Below are 27,120 nucleotides of genomic sequence, written 5' to 3' on the forward strand. Positions count from 1 at the left end.
TTAGTTGTAAGAAATAGGCTATCAGTGTTAGAGCAGGCCTATGATCAAGCTTATTTCTCACTTGATCCTGAATCAATTAATCAGGATGTTCATGATCACATAATGGATAAATTCACTAGCATAGTTGCAAGACTTACTTCTGTTTGTGAAGCGTTTGAGTCACATCAGGAAAAAATGCAACATCAAACAATTGAATCTAATGATGAGTTACAAAACTGTAATGAAAATCAGATTGCATCTGGTACATCTAATTCAAATCAACAATCAAGTGTAAGGCAAAAGAACTCTCAAGAAGCATTGCCCTCTTCAAGGGACACACCTCGAATTCAAGTATCACCCTCTTCAGGGGAAAGCTATCAACTGCAATCATCATCTCAAATGAGGCAAGAGCCAGTGGCTCACTTGCAAAATTTCAAATTACCTGAAATTTCTCTCCCTACATTCAATGGGGATTTCGAGCATTGGCTAGAATTTAGGTCTTCATTTTCTAGTATTATTGCTGACAATGTATTTGTGACACCAAGTATCAAATTTCATTATTTGAAACAAGCCCTCAGTGGTGAGGCACTCAATAGAATTCTAAATGTACTGCATGGACGTTTTGATATAGCATGGACTTTACTGAAGCAAAGGTATGATAATCCATGTTTAATTGCACAAACTCATGCATCTGCCATATTAATGCCACCTTTGCTTGATTCAAATTCTGCACATTCTTGGCGGAACTTTATTGATCATGCAAAAACGAACATTCATGCCTTAGAATCCATTGATTTGAAAGTAGACATCAAAGACCTGCTTTATATGCATCTTTTCACTTCACTTTTTGATGCTAGAACCCTGAGGGATTGGGAATGTTTTATTGCTAACACCCCTGTACCATCGATGGAAGTCTTATGGACTTTTATGGGAGGGCAACACAAAGTAGCACAGGCTATTTCATCAGGTTCTAGTGGAAATAAGCAGGACATACTTAAGCACACTAACAATGCTAAATTGATGCGAACTGTCAAATCTGCTAGCTTGCAACAGAGTTCTAATCATAACAAATTCAAAGCTTATAATCAATTTCAGAAAGTATCAAGTTGTTTGTTTTGTAAGGATACAGGCCATAATGTGTTTGGCTGTTCTGCCTTTTTGCAAATCGCTCCTGTAGCTCGTGGTGAGGCGATTAAAAAGAAATTGTTATGCTTCAATTGTTTGAAGCCATATGTTTAGGATCATCTTTGCACGGGCTCATGTCGACTTTGTGGTAAACGACATCATAGTCTTTTACATCATTCTTCATTCCACTTCAACAAGGAAAATAGTAAGAACATCTTATCAAATAGCATTCAATCCTGTTCTATGCAGCCCAAATCTGAACTTGCTCATAGTTCAAAGGCTTCTATGGCCAATTCGTCAGCATCTTTGAATTCCATTGGGGAATTCAATCATCAAGCATCTAGGAAGCGCTCTGTGGTGGTCTCCCAAGCAGGCAATGGTGTGAATCCTGCTGGCAGAGTACGGCATTCACAGTCACTATCAACACCTGTGGGTGATGTTTTTAATAATCATGTTTTAGTTAATTGTAGTTGTAAGATACCTGAGAACACTGTCTTGGAATCTGCTGTTGCAATAATTATGCCTACAACAGAAGTCATTGTCTTTGATGTAAATAATCAACCTGTAGTGTGTCGTGCCCTATTGGACTCTGGTAGTGACTCATGTTTGATTTCTGAAAGTTTGTCTGCTCATTTAGCACCTCCATCATTAAGTAAGGAGACAGTAATTCATACTGTGACAGGTAGTCCTAGTGTGACTTCAGTTGTGAATTCTGTCACTGTCAGTTCTACAGACAAAAGTTGGTCAAGTACTGAGGAGTTTATTGTAGTGAATAAAATCACATTGAACATTCCACCCTTTGATTAAGATTATTCTAATTTCAATATTCCAGGAGGAATCAGATTGGCTGATCCTAATTTCTTCCGCTCTAAAGGAGTTGATCTTCTGTTGAGCACATCTGTCTTTGCTGTGGTTATGACCAACAGACAAATTTTTGTAGATCCTGGTCACCCCATTATCCAAAACACCTTGCTAGGTTGGGTTATTTTTGGAGCATTAAAGTTACTTCGTCCACTTATGAGTTCTAACAATGTCTACCCAAATTTCATCTCAAAGTGTGAGATCTCAAGTCAAATTGAAATATTTTGGAAAATTGAGGAATTGCCAGAAGTAGTTCGACCTACTACTGAAGGAGCTAGAGTTGAAAGGCATTATTCCGAAAATACTTGTCATATGGAAGATGGACAATTCATGGTTTCGCTTCCACATAAGGATAATTTTTCCACTTTGGGGCAATCTGAATTTCAGGCAAAAAGCGTTTTAGTTTCTTGGAAAAACGTTTTGAAAAACAACCTGAATTAAAAACTCAATATGTTGAGTTTATGTGGGAATATCAAAATTTGAATCATATGACACTAGTTTCCCCACCTCAAGAAAATGAAAAGGTATACTATATACTTCATCATGCAGTTTTCAAGACAGACTCGACTACAACCAAACTTAGGGTAGTGTTTGATGCTAGTGCTAAAACTAGTACTGGGATATCTCTCAATGAACTTTTGTTTAAGGGGCCCACTGTCCAACCTGGACTGATTGACATTGTATCGCATTTTTGAATTCTGTCTACCAGGAGTGTAGTCAAAAGCATCTTGCACACTTGTATAAAATGTTTTTGTTTTTCACAAAATAAAGCTGTTCAGCTTATGGGGCAATTGCCAGCCGTTCCTGTGAATGTTAGTGCACCCTTCTCAAATGTAGGCATTGATTATATGGGACCTTTCAACTTAAGGCTTGGTGGTCCTAAGTCTAGGTCTTTCAGCAAAGCTTATATTGCATTATTTGTCTGTATGGCAACTCCCGCTGTGCATTTGGAGGTTGTTACTGAGTTGTCAACTAAAGTTTTTCTCACCGCATTAACTAGGTTCACGTCAATTTGTGGCATGCCCAACACCATTTATTCTGACAATGATACTGCTTTCGCTGGAGCTAGCAGTGAACTTCAAGAGCTCTACAATTTTTTGGATGATTCATGGAATCAACATTTGTTACAGAAGTCGGCAGCTTCTTGGAGAACTCAGTGGAACTTTATTCCACCTTGCGCACCACACTTTGGTGGTCTTTGGGAGCGTTCAATCAGAAGTTTCAAAAGCATTTTCAAGATCGTTACTTTGAAGCAAGTTCTCAACTTTGAAGAATTACATACTCTTAGTGCTCAAATTGGAGCTATCCTCAATTCTAGACCCATTACCCCATTATCTGAAGACCCTCATGACCTAGCGTATTTGTCACCAGGACATTTCTTGATTGGTAGGCCTATAAATGCACTTCCCATGAAGTCACAACCGACAAAGCATGTGAATCACCTTGCACCCTGGCAAATGATAACAGATTTGAATAGGCAGTTGTGGGAGAGGTGGTCACAAGAATATCTAGTCACTTTGCAGAAAAACACAAGTGGACGTCTTCAAATGACAACATTGCTGTTGGAATTTTGGTATTGTTGAAGGATCCTGGTGCTCCACCCACTGCTTGGAAATTAGGGCGCATCACTGAGGTTTTTCCTGGTGCGGATGGGAAGGTACGGGTTGTGATGGTGCTTACTGAGTCATGTTCTCTGCGCAGTAGTCATTAGTTTGTATCTTTGCCGCTGGAGTGCTAGTGGTCCACTGCCGACCTGATACTGTGCATTTTCTCTGCATATTTTACTTATCTTTATTTTAGTTTTTGGATATGTTCTGAAGCCTTTGTCATTTAATTATTGTATTTATCAATTTGTTGTTCAGCTTCCGGATATTTTTTGCATCCTCTTAAACATCAATTTTATTTGTGGTTTCTTGATCGAGGTAGCACTTGCTTGCTACCCACTTCCTTCACTGCTCATAGTTTGTCTGTCTAGCATCAACTTCGTGTGTGTCTCCAATTATTCTGCTTTATTTGTGAAAATAGTTTTCACCTCACCCTGTTTGCTTGTTTTATTTGTTGGAGACATTTCATTGGTTCTTTGAAGTTTATCAACCTTGAAATTTAGACAATTAGTTCGTTTGTTATTTCAATTTTAACTTCTCAACGTGTTTGAGAACTCTTGTGTGTGTGTACGCTTCCTTGTACAATTTGTGAGTTATAACTTGAATTCTCATCTTTTGTGAAAATAGTTTCCACCTCGCCCTGTTTGCTTGTTTTATTTGTTGGAGACATTTCATCGGTTCTTTGGAGCCATCAACCTTAGAATTCGGATGATTAGTTTGTTTGTTATTTCAATTTTAACTTTTCAACATGTTTGTGAACTCTTGCATGTGTGTATGCTTCCTTGTACAATTTGTAAGTTACAACTTGAACTCTTATCTTTTGTGAAAATAGTTTTCACCTCGACCTGTTTGTTTTATTTCAATTGTTGGATAATCTAGAATGGTTCTGTGGAACTATTATTAGTTTTTCAAGATTTGAACACTTATTTCAGTTTTACATATTTTTATTTCCACTACGGCATTCTCAAAGTGGCTGCTTGTGTGCGTCAACGCGTCTTTCTACAAGTTTAAATTTGTTTTACATATTGTAGACTCTTGTTTTACATCGAGTGCTAACCTTGTTAGTAATTCTTTATTTGCAACTTTGGGTCTGAAAGTTTACCCAGCATTCATTCTATTGATAATTATTGTGATATATTGCCAATCTCACTGATTAATGTGACTCTCAATTGGGAATTGCATTCTACAAGTATTGCAACTGATATTTCCAAGACTTGGGAAATATTTCCTTTGAAACATTGATTGAAAATTCTTCCTCTACAACTGGCTGCAGTTTCATCGACATTTCAATCAAGTTGGAATCTTGTTTCTCTCCTGATGTGTCCATTTGAGCTATTGGAAGCTCACGCTGTCTTTGAAGGCACTAGACCAAACCGGGACCTTGACTCTGGCCTATTCGAGCTGAATTGGAAGCTCACGCTGTCTTTGGAGGCCCTAGACCAAACCGGGACCTTGGCTCTTGAATTATGTTCTGCTGCTAAGTATTTTGTATCACCTACTTTGTATTTTAATACTACCCTAATCTATTATTTTTATCTTTCAGGTTAGGAATCCATTGTTGTTCGTAGTCAACTTTACTTTATTTTGAGTAATATTTGCTTAGCCAAATTGCTCTTGAAAATTGTTTGTCAGTTCTTGTAAGCAATTCATGAATGTTCTGTGAACATTGCAATTATCAATCCTATTTAATCCTTTGTTATTATTCTTGTTTGATTATTGCTAAAGCTGTAGTTTCTTCATTTTGCAATTAGGCTATTTCAGTATAGGCTAATGTTATTCATATAACCTCATGGTTAATTTCAACTTACCTGTTTCTTTTGTTGGTATGGAACCAATTCAAATGTTGAAGCCTTGCAATTCAACATATTTACATTTCAATTTTCCTAGGTGTCCTTTGTTATTAAGAATGACAATTGTAGGTTCAAATTAAATACTACTTATTATAGACTCTGGTATTCTATAAACGTTTGTTTAGTAATTATTTCATTATTCCATTTTGATAACCAGATAGATTATTTTCTATGTGCATTGCTGTTATATTCATAACTTTTTACTGTCACTCTTTAATAATTGATTTGTTTGGGATGTTTGCATATTGGTAACATCATTACCTGATTATCTCTAGTTATAATCTACTATTTCAAATTATTTCATTGCAACCAGTTCTTGCATTCAGATTACTGTTTTTACTTGTTTTGTTTTTACTAGAATCATTAATGCTGTTTTAAAGTTTTTTATGTACTTCAATCTTTTTCTAAACTTAATCTTAAATTTGTGCATAACAAAGTTAAATTCTATTTCAATTTTATATTGTCGACCAGTCACCCTGAGGGGTTATTTCATGTTTTCAAATTCATAGAATATTTCTATTTAAAATCATTTTGTTGGCATCATATTTTTCTCATGTCAACTAGGATCAACTACATTTTATTCTTCTTCATGTGATTTGATAGTTTGTGATTCATACTTTCGATGTCAGTCATTTTACTGGTTTTACCTTTGGTATATTCTTTAATGCTGATTGAAGTTTGTATTTTACTAACCTACTTTTTCATTTGTCATTTCACCTTAGCTTACATTTTGTTGATTAGTTTTAATACTGAGTTGTCTAAAACTGTTTTGCATTCATTCCAGTGCACAGGTTTTTGAATGCACAACGGTTCTTGCACTCATGTGGAATTTCAGTCAGGTGTCAAATCAGTCAAGACACATTGTTTCTCTTTTTCCAGAATTTGATTTAATCTTTCCTATCTATACAGTCCACTCTTTTCTAAGACTAAATTTCACAATAGGTTCATAACCATCCTCGGTTAAGCAAGAATCTATAATATGCAAAATTTCAAGTTAATCAGTCCAGTACTTCAGTCAGTTCATCACTACGTGATGATGCGTCAAACATAATTTTCCTATACTTCACACCTGTATACGTGTTTTATAGTATAGAAGATAATTGATGGATGGATGATCATTGTTATTTTACTAAAAGATAGAATAAGTTGAATAGTTTCCCTTCCAGAGGGAATTTTGACAACCCACAAAACTCATTTTCCATTTGAAGATATAACGAAAAGGTGCATATGACCTTATTTTTTTGCTCAGCTTGCGAAAATACCCCTCATTCCAATATTAAAATTTTCGACTGACTGTACAGTGAGTCAATAATTTTGAAATTTCAATTGAATAAAAACGGAAATTATTAATTTATTTATGTGAATATCAACACCTTTATTCAAAGACATATATTAACTGCATGCGTTTTCATATTGCTGATACCGTACAGCATTGATGAAACTGTAGACGTTTATTTAGCACTTTGTCTCAAAAAACTGTTCTGGCTCAAAAATTAATAATCCATGCCACGTTTAGGCCTAAACATTGCATCAGGAAAATGAAGTTTTAAAACTATGCTTTTTCTAAACAGATGTTTTTGAGATAATTTCTTTGATGCAGCTGTTTCACATTCACCATATTATTATACAGAATTTGTGAAAATGAAAATATTTATTAATTATCAAAACAAAACTATTATTATATTCATAATAAAAATACTATCACTATTATCAAAAATATTTATCAATTATCAAAACAATATTATTGAGGTTAAGTGGTATCAGGTAGAAAGCAACAATAGAAACAGATGTTCCTTTTCTAATTTCGACCATATGATTCGGTGATTTTCTTATGAAATCGTATGTACCATTGATGAAATTTGAACATTAATTCAGAAAAATCTAGAAGAGAAATTGAAATTTGGGCTTCCAGGTGCACGAGATTGATATTTTTAGAATCTGTGTGCAAAATTTGGAGATCCAAATCATTCCCGTTTTTCTGGTATGCAATCCACAAGTTGACATGTTTTGATGCAAACAAACGAACACACGAACAAACACAACCCTACTCTCTCTTATTATATAGATAAGGAAAACCTGAAAAATGTGCTCGAATTGTTTGAGTTTTGCTGTGCTAACTCACCATTCACCACTCACCACTTTGTCAATTAGTGATTGCGCAGTGGCAAATGCGTTGTAGCCGACCATAGGCACTGCCAGACCATCAGACAGCGTTGACGAAATAGGCACAGCCACAGGTTTGCCCGCTTCCAAGGCTGCTGAGAAACTCGGACACCTCTCAGACTCAACACCCTAGAAAAATCAATGGAATTACATTAATCCAAGTATTCGATATTGTTTAAAAAAATAATTCGAAATTTCATAATCTATTTCAGATTCTTTTCACATACAAATTTATAAAGGCTACTGTATTTTAGTCGAGTATTTTGCCAGGACCACTGTGTATTCATTGAAAGTTTATTCATGAAGAATAATTCCTAGTGCTAACCCTCGATCATTATTGTATTGAAAATGTGACAGATCAAACTTTCCTGTTCAAATTATAGAATACCGTATATGAGACTAGAGTTGCCAAACGTCCCGGATTTCTAAGGACAGTCCCTTATTTTAGGATTTTGTCCCACGTCCCGGGAAAATTTTGTATGGGATGGCAATAAAAGTACCGTATTTCACGCTTTCACGGGATTGACAACTGAAACGTATAATGTCAAGACATATAAATTATATGGATTTGGTGGGTGTAGTTGGTTAGGTTGCATTAGAAACCAACATTATTTCTCATAGACCTAATAGACCATCAATTGTCTTGATTTGATAATTAAAATAAAATGTAAGAAGAATGTTTTTTACACAATCCTGGTCAAATAAATAATTCATAGACTATATATTATATGAATATATGAATATGAATATATGAATATGAATATATGAATATGAATATACACATCAGTAAGCATATCAGTTGATGGCAGCTAAAGACTATTTGAGGCGCCACAACTCTGTTTGCTGGGATACTGCTCTGAAGTTTGGCCTAGTGGATGAAAAACTGCCTTACTATCTATACAAGCCACTTTCAGTACTTGAGAATGATACACTCAAGATGTATTGGGATCGCTCTGTGCTGATTGATAGGACAGTTGTGCACAACCAAAAAGACATTATCCTCATGGACAAGACAGCCAAGGAGACTATTTTGATTGTCATTGGCATATACCATCTTGCCTCAACTTGGAAAAATATTACAGTGAGAAAATATTCAAGTATCTTCTCCTGGCTGCTGAGATCAAGGATGTCTGGAAGCAGGAGAAAGTTTCAACTAACCCTTTCACTATCTCCACTGTTGGAGTGATCAGACAAAAGGTTTCAGCAAATCTCAGTTGCCTTGTTTCTCAGAGAGTGCGAAATATGGAATCCAGAAGGCAGTTGTACTCAGCACGGTGTCAATGATTAGATCATTTACCAGTCCTATCACCAACTACACCCACCAAATCCATCAATCCAGTAATTGCATCTCCAAAAATTGCATCTACCTCCTTTCCTGCAACTTCTGTCTTGCCTTCTACATAGGTGTAACCACCACTGCCATAAACCTCCAGATCAACAATCACAGGGATTCCTTTTAAAATAATACTTCTCTACCCATCCCTACCCATGGCTCTGAGCACAACAAGAACTTTGACCAATGCTTCAAAGTCAAAGTCCTTGCCACCCTCCCTCCCATAACCCCTCCATAGATGTCAAGACGAAAGAATTGGCTTTTATTTGGGTGCTTGGAGCTGATTCCAGTCCTGGTCTCAACAGTACCATAGCTATCAACTCTACACCAACTGTTTAATTAGATTGAAATAAATTTCACAGCTATCAAATATATATTAAATGTTCAATAAAAATGAAAAATAAATCTCATTCAAGTTCAATTCTACAATTCCTTTCTCCAATTTCAGTCTAATTGTTTTTGATATCTAATTTTAAATCTTCTCTTTTCTATCAATTCATAAGCTATACCTTTCCTTATTCATAACCCACTCGAATTTTGAATATCCCGTTTGTAACCGCTCCCTGAATGTCCCATGAATCTGTACTTTTTTCCTCTCCATCCGTCTGCACTGCTTAATCTGTGGTCTCTGCTGCTACAATTGACTCTCCATGCGTACTCACGAACATTTGATTTCAAACTGTACCCACTCACTGCTCGGTTGAGGAAGGAAACTCAGTTTTCAAAAATGTCTGTTTCTAAGTGTTTTCAATCTATTTATGTCTTGTGTCTTGGAAACATACATTGGAAACAGACATTTTTGAAAACTGAGTTTCCTTCCTCAACCGAGCAGTGAGTGGGTACAGTTTGAAATCAAATGTACGTGAGTACGCATGGAGAGTCAATTGTAGCAGCAGAGACCACAGATTAAGCAGTGCAGACGGATGGAGAGGAAAAAAGTACAGATTCATGGGACATTATGGGATATTCAGGGAGCGGTTACAAACGGGATATTCAAAATTCGAGTGGGTTATGAATAAGGAAAGGTATAGCTTATGAATTGATAGAAAAGAGAAGATTTAAAATTAGATATCAAAAACAATTAGACTGAAATTGGAGAAAGGAATTGTAGAATTGAACTTGAATGAGATTTATTTTTCATTTTTATTGAACATTTAATATATATTTGATAGCTGTGAAATTTATTTCAATCTAATTAAACAGTTGGTGTAGAGTTGATAGCTATGGTACTGTTGAGACCAGGACTGGAATCAGCTCCAAGCACCCAAATAAAAGCCAATTCTTTCGTCTTGACATCTATGGAGGGGTTATGGGAGGGAGGGTGGCAAGGACTTTGACTTTGTCATACCGCAGCAGAGTAATGCACATGGATGTTCCTGATATCAGTTACAGGGTAGGTCATAGAGCACCAGGGACAATCATGCACATCCTGTCTTTTTGTTTTTTGTTCTGTGCATGCAACTGCAGGCTACATCCATCGACTTAATGCTTCTCTGCGAGTGCTCTATTATCTTGAAACACTCATATGGTATTGACAAAACACCAGTGCTGCCTTATGCCTCAGGGATGATTGAGTCTGTTGTAGGGAATGAGCAATGTCGAATTTAATGGAATTACTCATACTCCACCACAAGGCTTTTAAGAGCCACAAAGCCTGATGTTGTCCTCCTTGATATTATTTTAAAGACAATATAGATCATTGAGTTTCCAGCACCAGCTGAGGGCAATATTGACACCAAAGAGGAGGAGAAACAGACAAGATAATTATCATGGCCTCCTAATAGAGCTGCACAGGCTAAATCCAGGCTACTCTGTAAAAATGATGGAGTTGATTTTAGTTGTACTGGGGGGCATGAGACCCTCATTTTTGGCCAACCTTAGAACGATTTCAGCCTGTGAGAGAGCTGCTACTTTACTTGCAGGTCAAATGCAGAAGACTGTCATCCTAAGTTCATTATGTATAGTCAGAGTGAACGGTTTAATGGTAATGGACCCAGTATGATTGTTTACCACAATCATGGACATGTGGAGCAGTCACTCTGGTAAAATCGCTTGTCACTCTGCCTTGGGGGCCGGAGCCCACGGAAAGGATGGTCAAGCAAATCCTCAAATAGGATGAAAAATAATATTTTATTTTCCGTAATATTTAATTACAAAATTATGACACACACAGTAAATACACACAATGGAATTTATATAAGGAAAATAATACATAACTACTCTACAGTAAACATACATACTTTATATAACTACTTTAAATAATAATAGTTGGTAGTAGAATAAAATAATAAGCTAATTCACAGAATTATTCCAGTTACATGATTCTAGTGAACACACTATTTTCAATCTAGATAATATTACCATACAATAAGCATTCATAAATTGGAGAATGGATACAGGAATTATTTGTATGCTTTCTCTGTACAAGAGATGTAAACAATAGATTGAATTTGAAATTTTGATATAGCCTTGAGTTTATATATTCTATAACAAGCTCTAAAAGTATTGATGGAGCTGGAAAGAATATCCAGTGGAATCTCAAATTCAAACAAAACAGGGCTACAAAAAATTTATGTCAATTTTTCAAATTCTTAAATCACAATGACGGCCGTTTATAATATTTCCTAAAAAAAACTGTTGATTTTACAAAGAAAATAAAAAACAAAAATTTCGGACTTTTTTCAAGTTTTCCATTTAATCTTGAGAACTTTTCGAAAAAAGCATTCTCTAAAATAAAAACATAATAAAATTTTCAATAAATTGAGTGGTCGCGCAGGACTCCACGATTTTTGATTCCGGAGCTAAGAGTTTTCAAAAAAATGGGTATTTTTTTAAGGGGTTTCCAAAATTATGCAAACCTACCACTTCTACCCTATACAACTAGGATATTTTTCTAGTAATGATAGAAAGCCACACATCACGTGAATTACAGTAACAATATTAATTCTGAACAGAACTCCTCAGGTATTTTTGAATTTAGTAGTGGTGGGAGGGGGAATACACCCAAAAATAAAAAATCATGTCCTACAGCCAAAATTCAAATTTTCATTATAATACCTTTTCATGGCCTTCCTAACAAAAAAGAAACACATTTCGGCTGAAATCACCTTACGAGGGTTATGTTCTATGAGAATCACTCGTTAGATTTCAGTATTTCCTAGTGGGGGGCACACATAAGGATACGTCCAGGATCAAAACTTCAACCACTTATGACTTTTGACTGAATGATCACATCTCCTCGTACTACAGCTCGTTTATATCAGCACGTCAAGGCGGTTAAAAATCATGTATCATTTCACTAAAATTTGTTTAAAAAATAGGAAATTCCTCCTTTAGTGTATTTCAGCCCATATTTCAATGCATAGAAAAATGACCGATTTCTATATTCAAAACTGTGTGTCTCTGTAACTCAAAATGATACTTGGTCTTGATTTGAAGAAAAGAATCTCCTCTTTTATGGGAGGTGAATGATTTTTGTAAAAATATAATCGTGAAGTAAGATACGTTTGTTTGTTGTGCAACTCTCCTACTAGTGTTTTCGGTTGTCACTCTCCTGGTCTTATTGTCTATGATCTGAAGGTTAGCAAATTTCTTATCTAGTTTGTTGGTTTTAAGTTTTAAGGGTTCTGTCTGTTTCAGTACGGAAATTAACTAATTGTTCAAGACGTTGCCAAATGAGGGGGTGTGGTGAGTTACTGAGGGTGTAGTGAATAGTAATTAATTTTGACTCTAGAGTACTGAGTTGTTTCCTAACACATTGAAAATTTTGGGGATGTTTCACAGAGACAAGTTCTCACAGAGACAAGTAGTGTTTTTGAACGATATTAGTGTCACAGAGACAAGTTTCACAGGAGCAAGTATTTCTATAAATGGCAGTCTCACAGGAACAAGTTCCCACAGAGACAAGCAGTTTCATAGAGACAAGGTCTCCGTCCAAAGTAGTAGCGCTATAAATGGCAGTCTCACAGAAGCAAGTTCTCACTGGAACAAGGTGTTTCACAGAAGCAAGGTCAGTGTCATAGAGACAAGGTAGCGAATGTAGGAAGAAGTTAGGCGTGTTGCATACATCTGAACTTGAAGGCACTCCATTATTTGTTCTAGTAAATTGAATGTCTGCTGTTTTTTAATCATGCAGGTTTATGATTATGATTAAAGGTTTATCATATAAGATAGGGATGGGTTGGTAACCTATTAGAATTAGATAGAAGATAGATAGAATTATGAAGATAACTATTCCAATATATCTAATAAGTATATATTAGACCTTCAACCCGAAAGAATAATTAATATGAATATGGAATGAAATATATAAAAGCCAAATAGCCTACCACTGACCTATTCATCACCGCTTCTTAAAAACCATGTGGCCAAAATGGTTTTTCATTATAATTCCTTCTTTCGTAATAAATTGTTTATGCTTTTGTACTCCTGAGCGAAGCTCGGTCCCCGATATTATGAGCTAATCATCTCTTCTTTTTCCGAGCTGCGGTCTCGATTTGTAAATTCAAATTGATATAATATTAACTTCAGGCAGTCACAGAGTAAAGCTGCGTTAACACCAATAGATTCTATGGATTCCTTATAGATTCTATTAGATTGAACATAACTTATCATACACATGATGAACATATGTGTTTTTCAAGTGCCGTTCAATCTATAAGAATCTGTGAGGATTAAGTTATTAACATTTTGTTAATAGCTTTGGTGTAAACGCAACTTCAGATGCACAGGTTTATCATGGCTACGGATAATAATGTCAATGAAGAACTTCATTATCGTCATGAAATCTTTCCCATAAAAATTTTAACAGATTGTTGTTCTACAAGCGTTTCTACATGTTACAAAATGAAAATCCCAGTGAAAAACAAAAAGGTGCCACTTGATAATTCCCAAATTATCTTTTTAATCGTAGCTCTGATTCAACTGAGCAATGACTTTCTGAACTTACTGAGTTAATAAAGTAACATTTAAAATTATCATTAGCGCAATGGGACTTGGGATTCCATCAATTCAGTATAAGTATTATATATATTCATTTTTACAGGATTGAAGTAGTACAACATTTAGATTAGTACACCAATAGATTTTATTTGTAACGAAGTAAGTTCATTACTTTCATATCAAAGTTCTACTTTTTCCATTATGATAATATAGTATATTGACTACTTCAAAACGATGTCTGGTAGCCCTGGTAATGTAATGTAATGAAATGTGATCGTATGGTTGATTGGAAGTCTCCAACCAGCCTGATCAGATTTCTTAGTGGGGCCATTGGCAAACATTTTAAAAAAGCCATGATATTAAAACAATGACTTTATTCCTAGTAGATAGCATTTCTAGTAGATGGCTGAATATTCTCGTTACTACATTGCAAAGGATGTTCAGTGAGGTCTACTGTTATGTGGACTACTAGAGAATTGTTACTCCTATTGAGCAAGAGCTTGAAATTTATTCCTATTTAGTGTACTCCATGTTTGATAATCTGCCACTATCTTATATTAGAAGAAACTTGCCTCTAAATAAATAAAAAAACGCAATAAATCTAATTCTGAATAGAAATGCTTATTATTCCGTAAATTCATTTTCAAATTGTTAAAAATGTGATATTCAGTGCTGTGAGTTTATCAATAATTTATGTTTTTTTTTTCAATGTATGACTTAATTTATTCAATTGTAATGGGTGATGATAATATTATGACTTGATAATATTAAGACTGGTTTGATGAATGATTACACAATTCATAAGATGACTACTAAGATGTTATGAATTGAATTGCTCATTTATTGTATAACAGACTATAAGCTGAATTCTTTAGACAAGGCCTAATCGCCCAATCTACATCCAAATTGTTTGTATTTATCGGTCAATATATTTCTTATTTCTAGACGCCAACTAAGAAAGGGGTTTCAATTTTCGTAGAATACGCACGTAATTAAAATGTACGTTTTTCAAAAAAAGTGATTTCAAATTCAAATTTCGTTTATCACACACATATACGAGAATTTAGAATTAATGAGAAAGTGGCCTGGAATAAGGTTTATGATTTTTGTTCTTCTGTATTTATACTAAGTGACGTATTTATTAGTGATGGCTCTTAAACGGCAGACTTATTATCAAATAACGAGTTTAGACCACCGGGAAAATGGGATTTATATTTTATTACTTTCCTTGCCCTATTACCATACATAAGGAGAGTATTGCTTTCCGAAAAAAATAAAGGTACCCCAATTTCTAGATCTCTATACGTTTCAAGGTCCCCTGAGTCCAAAAAAGTGTTTTTTTTTTGGTATTGGTCTGTATGTGTGTGTGTGTGTGTGTGTGTGTGTGTGTGTGTGTGTGTGTGTGTGTGTGTGTGTGTGTGTGTATATGAGTGTATATGCGTCTGTGTACACTATATCTCATCTCCCAATTAACGGAATGACTTGAAATTTGGAACTTAAGGTCCTTACGATATAAGTATCCGACACGAATAATTTCGATCTAATGCAATTGAAAATGGCGGTTAAAATGGCGAAAATGTTGTCAAAACGGGGTTTTTTGCAATTTTCTCAAAAACGGCTTCAACGATTTTGATCAAATTCATACCTAAAATAGTCATTGATAAGCTCTATCAACTGCCACAAGTTTTATATCTGTAAAAACTCCAGGAGCTCCACCCCACCCCATCTATGCAAAGTTTGATTTTAGATTCTCAATCATTATCAGGCTTCAGATACAATTTAAACAGATAATTCCAAATGGAAAGATTGAGCATGAAAATCTCTACAATTAATGTTCAGTAACAGTTTTACCTAAAATTTAAAATAAGCTCGAAATTCGAGAAAATTTTATTATTTTAATTGCAAACTGTTAGCAACTGTTGATTCTATTAAATCATTCACTATGAAGAGATAGCAGACCTCGTGTGTCTCCAGCGTTATAGTGTCAGGTGATAACTTTTCATAACGGCAAGGAAAGTTGTGTGAGTGCGCCACACCAGATTTTTATAATAAATATTCAATTACGTTTTCAACCTACAATATTATTGTACAGATGTCAATCATTTGAATGTTGCAATTATTGACCGAGCGAGGTGAGGTCTAAGATTCAAGTAGACGGTTTGGCATTTCTCTTTATGATTAAATGTTTATATGTTGCGCATTTACAGCGAAACGCGGTAATAGATTTTCATGAAATTTGACAGGTATGTTCCTTTTTAAATTGTGCGTCGACGTATATGCAAGGTTTTTGGAAATTTTGCATTTCAAGGATAATATAAAAAGAAAAAGGAGCCTCCTTCATACGCCAATATTAGAGTAAAAATCAGACTATAGAATTATTCATCATAAATAAGCTGTCGAGTGAATTATAAATCGCATGCCATGACGCATGCAATTCAATATCTCAATGTAACTTGGTAAAACATCAGCAGCTGTGTAGACTATTAATTGCATGCCTCATTGAATACAATTTTTATGCACTATTAAATGAACTATTGATTGCGTGCAATAACGCATGCAATTAATAACTAAAATAACATAGTATTGTCTTTCGAACTTCCTCTGTTTTGAACTCGGGCTGTCCTGTTCCCAGTATGTCTTGAAGATCTAGCTTTTGATGTTAGCATTTTTGATACACCAACCCCAACAGCCATTAGCCGTTTTCACACCGATATCTCGCCGACACGACATACAGACAGGGATTACTCTGATGGACAGTATAAGAGGAGGCTGCGGTTTATAACTGCGCGAGGTCTACTGTTCACAGAACTACTAGTTCAAATGCTAATGAATTAATCATTATTATTAAACGAAAATCCAAATTAAATGCTGTAATTCACCCCGAAGACTTCTGCTACTGCAATTATTGACAACAGGGTAAACAGTTTGATGGAAATTCGATGAGCGCTACTATTCAAGAATTATTTGTCAGACCGGGAATCGAACTCAGTACCTCCTAATTGGCGGTCAGGAATGTTTACCTTTACACCAAACTGACAATCTCTGGATAGCAGCGCTCATTTTATACAAAGCCATAGCGGCCAGCCAGTCTACAGATCGAAATTACAGAGATATTGCAAATATTCAAATGCTAATGAATAAATTATTATTATTATTAATCGAAAATCCGAATTAAATATTAATAATAAACTATGAATTGAATTAAATCCCTGTTGTTCACCCTGTTGTCAATATTTGCAGTAGCAGAAGTATTCGGGGTGAATTACAGCATCTAATTTGGATTTCCGTTTAATAATAAATATCGGGGGACCGAGCTTTGCTCTGGGGTGTGAAAACATAGAAAATTTGTAACGAGAGATTAAATTCATATTTTATATTTATTTATTCATTTTCTCAGTCGTAGAATTATTTTTACAGTGATATGAGGAGGCACTGACAGACCCAAAACTGTATTAATACTACAGTCCAAATCAAAATCTAGGTTAAGCTACTATCACCAAAATAACAATTTAGAAGATATAGATAGGAGAAGATTATAACCGTTGATTACACTATTGTATCTATGACCACTCTTTTGACGAATTGAAAACTTATAAATTACTGGTGGTCTCATACAGTAACAGTCAGGGTTGTATTCAAATACCGTTGGATAACATCTTTCCAATATTGTTTCATTCATCTAGAAGTATATAATCTGTTCTTTCTTACATTGATATCAATTATGAATGAGTTAATTTTACTGCAGTATCACAATTTGTCCTTGACCTGAACAATTAAAAGTCACATTGAAATAGTTATTTTGGAGTTTGGTAGAGATACATTTACATGGAACTCAATTTATTCATTAAAGGCTATCTACATAATTCTAATAGGTTCTGATAATCCATAATGATAAAATAGGTGTTGAATGAATAAATGAAGCCTAACAACTTGAAATATATAGTTCTAATTATTTAAGATTGAATTGATTCTACCACGGTGCTAGTCAGCTTCACATTTGTACATGTATCATTGTATTGAATTATTAAATATTTTATGATTTTGGTAAAACAACATTTTAATCCTGGACTAGCAGTTCTGTCAACAGTAGACCTCGCTCAGTTATAAAACACAGCCTCGTCTCATACTGTCCATGAGAGTAAATCCTGTCTGTATGTCGTGTCGGCAAGATGTCGGTGTGGAAAAGGCTAATGGCTGTTGGGGTTAGTGTATCAAAAATATGCTAACATCAAAAGCTAATCTCCTTCAACACACTGGCAACAGGTCAGCCCAAGTTGAAAGCAGAGAAAGGTCAAGAGAAAATACTATGTTTACTTTCCGTTATTAATTGCATGCAATGAATAGTCAACACGACAGCTGATTTTTTACTAAGTTACATTGAGATATCAACCTTCTAGTAGTGACCCTGGGTCCGAGGGACCCAGCAATCTTTTTTTTTAGTTATAATTTTGCTTCCGTTCACTTTACTGTATATTGTGACCCATGTAAATTCATGTTGATCTTTGTAACACAGTTTAAGCTATTAAGTAAAAATTACATCTTTGTATGTTTTGTGAGTGGAGAACTTTTTTATGGTTATTTAGCTATCCTGCTTTGGTTGGTAATCAAAACAAACAATGCAACTAATGCTGTTTTTTTTTTTTTGTAAATAATTATTTGTATTTAGTTAAACTTGAAACCATTAACTCGGATTTTTCTATTTACCCACTAATTTACCACTGCCAAATAAGAGGATTTAAAACTGATTTGAAGTGAAAAATCATCATTTTAATAAGCTATTCTTCAAAAAAATCTTTGCTGGGGGGCACCCCCGAGACCCCAGTACGTCCCCTACTATGTCAAACAGCTATCTACGCCAATGTTCATCACTATAATTTCATAAGTTTTGCAAATATTGTGCAACATGAACTTGAGGGTAGGGTAAAAACTACCCTAAGAGTGGACTATGACCTTCCAATTTTTCTCCCATCTTTCTTGTAATGTTGCATGTGAGATCCATAATATTGTATTCATCACTATCATTTTTTGTTCACTTTATATAAAATAATAACCGAACGTTTTTTCCACCACCCTAAGAATGCAAGGTTTTATAAATTTATTTTTAAAATTATAATAAAGATCGATTTCTGCTTTACATTAGTGCTCGTTGTGTTCAACTGTCCTGTCAATAACCCTTGGACATATTAGAATCATGGAATAACATTATATCTTGAAATATATTGAGATATTCAATATGAAAGAAGCGGGTCCCTGGGACCCAGGGTCACGACTAACGTCGGGAAAAAATAGGGTCAGGACTAGAAGGTTAACCCTTATTGCATGCAATTAAAAATCCACTCGACAGCTGATTTATGATGAATGATTCTATTCTGATTTTTACTGTAATATTGGCGTTCGAAGGAGACTTTACCTATTGTATCATCCTTAAAATGCAAAATTTCCAAAAAATCCTTGTATATACGTCGAGGCACAATTTAAAAAGAAATATACCTGTCAAATTTCATGGTAATCTATTGCTGCGTTTCGCCGTAATTGCGGAACATATAAACAAGAAGAGAAATGCAAAGCCGTTGACTTGAATCTCAGAATTCACTTCGCTCGGTCAATAAATCGAAATTTCAAGAAACCACAAATATCCTGGATGAAAAGGGGAATCAATTGTTATGTAGGTTTGAATCTGAATGTCTAGGATCCACTAAACAGTCTACTAAATTCATCGTTTTTTCTCCCCAGGAGAAACGTTTAAAGCTGGCATCAAATGATGTCACCACATTATTAAATAATGTGTGTGAAATAATTATTAAATTTATATATGTAAAATATATATTTATATATGTATGTCACGTGGATTGAAGGAGCGTTTTTTGTCACGTTGATTGTTGATTGAAGGAAGATTCTATTTTACTATTTAAATAAATCATAATGTAATTTACTTATCCACTTCGAGATTTACATAGTGATAATAAGTAGGAAATGAAATGTATAGCAAACACTTCAGTTGCTATGTAGGCCTGTATTGTATTCTGTAGTGTCTTCTTTTTTACTAAAGTGATAAAGTAAATACTATTATCAGAAAATACTATTATTCAGCATTGTTATGTATTATTTTCAATGTCATTTTTTTCTCTTTCTTTTCAATAATTTAAAATTTGTTATTATTTTAAATAAGTAGATAACTTAACTATTGTTTGTTTTTAATCATATTATTTGTATTATTTTTGTATTGTTACAATACTTGATAGAGAGTTGAGTGTAAGAGAGGGTCGATCGACTGCATCCTAACTTCGCTCTGTAAGAGAAATAAAGGCAGTCATTCTATTATATTTATGTCACCATAATATATATGTATATATATATTAAAAAACAGATGACATCCAATTTATTAGAACAAATGGAATGCCTTCATCTTCATGTGTAGGCAACACACCACACCAACCTTGTTCCTGTGAGACTGACCTTGTCTCTGTGACACTCCACTTGTTCGAATGGGACTCTACCCCTCTTCTTGTTCCACTGACACTACTTGTTCCAGTGAGACTGACCTTGTCTCTGTGAGACTGACCTTGTCTCTGTGAGACTGACCTTGTCTCTGTGAGACTGACCTTGTCTCTGTGAGACTCACCTTGTCTCTGTGGGAACTTGTTCCTGTGAGACTGCCATTTATAAAAATACTTGTTCGTATGAAACTTGTCTCTGTGACACTAATATCGTTCAAAAACACTACTTGTCTCTGTGAGAACTTGTCTCTGTGATACAGACTAGAAATTTTCAATGAGTGACGCTTTACTGGCTTTCTTAAGAATACTATTTGTTTTGAAATTATTAGTATGATAAGATAGTTTAGTAAACTTGGGAAGCACATCACTGTCACGACACTAACACAGAAAATTCAAATCACACAACAAAGTTGTCCTTTTCGACTGGAATTTTTCGAACACTTTACACTAATTGAAAACTTTCTCCCCATAGAGAAGTAATATGTTAACTTTTAAAAATTCGCGGATGGATGAACATGCTAATATATCAACCGGGTACATCTGATAAGCAGTTTCATTTACTTGCTGACATTTCGCCATTATAACAAATGACATCCTCGGAGCGCAGTTTTAGCTGCACTGACTCCTGCATGTGTTTGGAAGTTCTTCCACGTGGTCGAAGGGAGTACCTCCTCCCCTCTCCTTCTTCCACGTGTTCGGCCTGGCGCTGCTGAGTGAATGGAATTCCCGGAGAAGTGTCTGGCTTTTGTGCTGTGTTGAGAATGATTTTCCAAAGAAAAGAGATATTTGTACTGTCATCTCTTTTGTCAAGGCTCCCTTGTTTCTCTATTTCAAGGTCCTCTCATACAATCCTAAACCAAAAATCTTGAATGTTGGCTATTCGTTTTGAATTCTTAAAATTTATTTTGTGACCTGTGTTTTTTTCATGGTTGTAAAGGGCTGAAGTGGATTGTTTGTTTTTTATGTTCAATTTGTGTTCCTCTATCCTGGCTGATATTCTTCTATTTGTTTGACCTACATACATCTTGTCACAATTCAGGCAGGGAATACTATAGACGCCCTGATTTCCTAGTTCTAATTTCTGAAAGGGTTTCTTTAGAAATTTCGAAATAGTTTGGAGAGGTTCGTAGACTGGTTTGATTTGATGTTTTTTCAGTATTTTTCCAATATGGTCGGTGGTACCCCTGATGTATGGAAGAAGGACAGTTTTTTTGAATGCTTTCTCTTCCTTGAGTTTTTCTTCGGGGATTGGAGGTGTCAGTTGTTTTTTCAATGATTTTTTCGATTATTCTATTATTGTAGCCATTACACTTCAGTATGGAATTGATTTGTCTTGATTTGCTCTTCTTTGCATGGGTTGGTTTTCGATATAGAGAGTGTTCCAGACTGCCATTTTTGTTTCTTGTGATTAGAATGTCTAAGAACGGTAGTTTAGCTTTGTCTTCTTCTATTTCGAGGGTGAACTGTATTTTGGGGTGTATCTGGTTCAGCTGATTTAGGAATTCGAGAAGTTGTTCTTCACCATGAGGCCAAATGATAAAGATATCGTTGACATATCTCTTCCAAAGGGTTGGTTCAGTTTTGTTCTACTGAGAGCTTCTTCTTCAAAATGAGTCATGAAGAGATTGGCTATGGCTGGAGAGAGGGATGATCCCATGGGAGCTCCTTCAATTTGTCTATAGTTTTGGTTATTGTGAGTGAAATATGTATTTTTCAGGCAGTGGCTTGTCAGGTCAATAATTGATTTAGAAAAGTGTGCACTTTGATTCATGATGATTAGGGCTTCATCAACAGGGATGTTGGGGTACATGGAAATGATGTCAAAACTTGCTAGTATATCCCCCGAATTTAGGGTTATGTCTTTGATTTGATTGATAAAATCTAAGATCCAAAAATTAAATAAAAGCTGTATTTACCACCATCGATAGAACCCTCCTAGAGGGTCATTCTCCCAAAAGTCCCAAGAAATTCCCTTGAAGCTTTCCCCCCTAGCCCCCTCAAAGTTGAAAAATGCAGGTAATCACAGAAAATCAATTATCTCTGTACCCGTTGATCGGAAACAGTTCTATTATATGCCATACGATTCCTTACATTATGGACTACAATATTAGTTCTATTCATTTTTTCAATAAAATTAACAGTTTTCTTGATAAAATAATATATATGTAGAACTTTAGGGGGTTTGTGATTTGATTTTTTTGTTTTCTTCAATTAACTTTGAGTTAATTTTAATTAGTTTTTAGTTTTTTAATTAGTTTTAAAGGAAAATGAGCCAAATAATTAATGTAGCCACTGTCATTGCAAATCCACTGATGTATATTGTTTTGTATTTGCGATTCGATTTGACGCTGTGGAAGGGGAAACAGTCGACGCGGAACGGCGCGGCTGACTCTCTTAGCCGTAGTAAACAGAAAACTGGAAATCAATTATCTCTGTAACCATTAATCAGAAAATAATCTATCATATGTCATTCGTTTCGTTACATTATGGACTGAAATATTAGTCATATTCATTTCCTCAATAAATCAAACAGTTTCCTTGATAATATAATATATATGTAAAAATTTAGGGGTTTTTCGATTTGATATTTGTTTGATTAACTTCGAAGCAAATAATCTAAAGAAAATTAGACAAATAATTACATTCTTGTATAACTCATTTCTTAAGTTTATTTGCTTGATCAGATAACTATTTATACCTAGCGACCTAAGTTTCTGTGTAAAGTTATTTTTTAAAAGAAGATTTTCTTGTGAATCTTTGATAGCGCTTTTTAAAATGTCAATGAAATTTTCCCATCCCTCATCAACCGATACTGCTGGTATTTCTCTATCCCAATCAATCGACAATAAAATATTATTCAACTTCCGGTAATTGATTAGGCATATTTTTTTATAATTTGTATCTGCTTCTTCATTGGATCTCTTCAATCCTTCAACTTTAAGTATGATTGAACTGTGATCAGTTATATCTAAATGTAGTATTTCTGGAATTAGATTAATTTTATTCAGTTTTGTTCTTTTTTTGCCGGATTTTAAGTAAAGATGATCTATTGATATGAGTTGGAAAATTGGGACCTTTGAGTGTAATCAGTATTGAGTGATTCAGATCCAAAACTGTTCATTAGATATTTGTAATCGTCAATAATTCTGGTGTTCTGAAAAAGATCTATATTCATATCTCCCGTGAAAAAGAAAGGGACCTCATTGTTTTCGTTAATATTAAATATTTCTTCTAAGTACAAGGTTAATCCGTTAAGAAATATTTTGGGTGAGTTTGATTGCAACCTGTAAGCAGCCAACAACTGAAATTCAAAATTATTATATGAACAAGATATATGTACACAGTCCGCTGAAATAAAAACTATTGTCTTTGTTTTGAACGTTATCTCACTGCTTATATAAACCAAAGTTCCTCCTGTTCTGTAGTTATGATTAAAATTACCATGTACGGAATAGCCCTCTATATGATATGAGTCTATTTCATTCTCTAGTATCCATATTTCTGTCAAGACTATTATTAGCGGGTTGTTTTCTAATTTCCTAATTTGCACTAAGAATAAATCGAAATTATTTCGCAGACTGCGTATATTTTGATGAATAATTAGTGTTTGTCTGTTACTTATCTCTGATGACATATTTATTTACGGTACTGACACTGTTATTTTCTTGGTTACCTGGCTGCTTTGATGCACTTCTCACGCTCAACTTTTTCACTTGTTCACTGTTCTTGAGTTCAATAACTGGTGTTCCGTCTTCTTTCCTAGCTTGTAGCTAGAATCTTCCCTTCCTTAATCCATAGGTATTTGATGTTGCCTCTTTTGAAGACCTTTTGAAGGTGAAAATCCTTCTTCGCGTAGGTGCTAGACTTTCATTCACATAGACTGGATGGTCCGTTGTTTCTCCCATCTGCTTTGTAGAAAACTGCCTCGCAACTTTCCTTTTATTCAATATTACTTGTTTGTCTGTTCTACGAACGAACTTAACAACGATTGGTGGAGGTACGTTTTCATTTCGTTGTTTAAGTCTGTGACAAATGTCGATTGCATCTGCTTTTATTTTGTGTCCTAATGCTTCGCTCATTCTACAAATGATTTCTGTTACATCTTCATCCTGTTTTTTGGGTATACCATTTATTTCCAGCATGTTCGATCTTGAGTATTGTTCCATATCCTCGACGCGTTCCTTCAGTTCTGCATTTTCTTTCCTGAGGCTAGCTACTTCTGTTGAAAGCTTATCGATGTTGATGAGGCATGTGCTAATTTGCTTGTTTTGTTCATCAAACTTCTTATTTATGTCTATCTAACACTGAATCTAATAATTATTAAATCACCAGTCGATCTATTCATGTAATTAGTCCATAAGCTTATCGATGTTGATGAGGCATGTGCTAATTTGCTTGTTTTGTTCATCAAACTTCTTATGTATGTCTATCTAACACTGAATCTAATAATTATTAAATCACCAGTCGATCTATTCATGTAATTAGTCCATAATTGAAAATTTGAGTCAAATGAAATTCTTCTTTACAGTATATTTTCTGGATTAATTGTAACTTATTGGAAATTGGGTGTTCAGAAAAATTATTTCATGCTTTTTTTCTATTTGACTACTTGCTAGACAACCATTTATTTCTGAGTACGAAATTCATAAACTCAAATAATAAATAAGTCACGAGGGAAACACAAACCCCCATAATTTATTCATTTCCTTTCAATAGTATCAACATGATTACAATTCTAGATCGTTTGTTTACTTGTAATGAATTTGATAGTAAAGAAATATAAAGACAGTAAAAAATTGGTTGCGAAATCATCAGCCACTGTGTGATATATTCCAGAATAAAAATTCAAAGAAATTGATGAATGAAAAATCTGCATAGTTCAATAATTTACGCATCCTATGAAACATATTTAGTAATAGCATAGAGAAACGATAGCATTTGTTTCTCTATGGTAATCTTCTTCTTACAGCTCAATCATTTGATTGGTTGGCAGCCTTCCATCTAAATCTGTCCATTGCTACTCTCTTCCATTTTATATAGTTTATAGCACCCAGATCCTTCGTCATTTGTCTTAGATACTGTAGCCGGGGTCTGCCACGACCCCTTTGTCCATCAACTGTACCTTCTAGAATACTTGACGTGAATGCGTCGTGTCTTATTACGTGTCCAATCCAAGAATGTCGTCTGTCCCTCTCCCTGAGAAAATTCAGAAGAGATCTCTTTTCCACCGCCCTCTGGAATACCTCCTCATTCGTAACTCTGTTAGTCCATTTTTTTTAGCATACGCCTCCAACACCACACTTCAAAAGCATTTAGAGTCTTTTCCTCAGCCTTACCAATTGTCCAAGTTTCAGACCCATAGAGAGCTATACTCCAAATGCAACTCTTTATTAGTCTCTTTCTTATTTCCAACGATAGACTGTTTTAGGAAAGAAGCTGCCTTTTACTGATGAACATACCCTTAGCTTCTCTGATTCGGCGCTTTCTATCTAGTCTATCTTTTCCATCCTCTGATATAATGCTTCCAAGATATTTGAACATTTTAACCTGCTTCAGGGCGTAATTATCTAATTTAATGGACACAATATCTGGGACTTTTGAGCAGACCATTACTTCTGTCTTTATCCTATTCATCTCCATATCATATTTATTTCGTAGAATCTCATGCAAGGTGGTTAGAGCTCTTTCTAAACTTATTTTATTCTCTGCTATTATAGCTATATCGTCTGCGAAACAAAGCATCTGAATCCGAACTCCATTTACCTTGATGCCACTACAGCACTCCTTGCATTCATTAATAGCTTGCTCTATATAAATGTTGAATAGTAAATGGTGACAAACTACAGCCCTGTCGCACTCATCTCCTTATAGAAGCCTTTCTCTGCTGCTCACCTATCCTCAATAATGCTGTTTGATCCTTGTACAACTATCTGATGATCCTTCTATATCTATAATCTATTTTGATGTCCTTCAATACTTTCATCAGCACATTCCAATTCACCCTATCAAATGCCTTAAGCAGATCTACAAAAGCAATGTATACCTGCTTGTTCACCTGAAAGCTTTTCTCAACAATATTTCTGATACACAATATTGCTTCTATTGTACCCTTGTTCTTTCTGAAGCCAAATTGATCATCCGCGAGATTTGCATAAATTTTCCCCTCAATTCTTCTCAATATGATATTTGTAAGTAACTTGGAGGCATGTACTAGGATACTTAATGTTCTATATTCTTTGCATCTTATTGCCTTGTTCTTCTTTGGCAACAGCACCATCAGACTCTCTTTTTAAATCATCTGGGACTTCTCCAGTGGTATGGATTGAATTTTATCAGGACAAATAACAAGTACTTAATATCTTCATCCAGTGCTTGTAGTAGTTCTGCCGGTATATTATCTGAGCCATATGCTTTCCTTGACTTCAGCTCATGTAAGGCTTTCTCAATTTCTGGATAAGTGATTGGTGGTCCCAGCTCATCATAAGGTACATCTACTTCTTCCTCTAGCTCGTCCAAAGCATCTGAATTACTATAAAGATTTTCTACATATTGCTTCCATCTATTTGCAACCTCATCATTGTCCATCAGCATATTCATATCACTTGATTTAATAATGTTACTTCTTACAGAGTGCCTTCCAAACATCTTCCTTATTAGGCTATATGATTTTTCTACATTTCCTCTAACAATCTGATTCTCAATTTCATCACATCGTTTCCCTAACCATACCTGTTTATCATTTCTGGCACTTCTGTCCACAAGATTTC

At 34.9% G+C, this 27,120-nt stretch overlaps 1 protein-coding gene across 2 annotated transcripts in view; it reads right to left on the minus strand.

The window, feature by feature from the left end:
* LOC111051350 (L-threonine ammonia-lyase) overlaps positions 1-27,120 on the minus strand; it is a 103,678-nt gene that overhangs the window by 39,216 nt on the left and 37,342 nt on the right. For both annotated transcript variants that reach the window (XM_039441589.1, XM_039441590.1), the window contains exon 6: positions 7,556-7,711. In XM_039441589.1, the coding sequence (XP_039297523.1) occupies positions 7,556-7,711 (156 nt within the window). The remainder of the gene's footprint in view (positions 1-7,555; positions 7,712-27,120) is intronic.

The sequence above is a fragment of the Nilaparvata lugens genome, chromosome X (genome assembly GCF_014356525.2).
Source record: "Nilaparvata lugens isolate BPH chromosome X, ASM1435652v1, whole genome shotgun sequence".
Classification (NCBI taxonomy): Eukaryota; Metazoa; Arthropoda; class Insecta; order Hemiptera; family Delphacidae; genus Nilaparvata; species Nilaparvata lugens.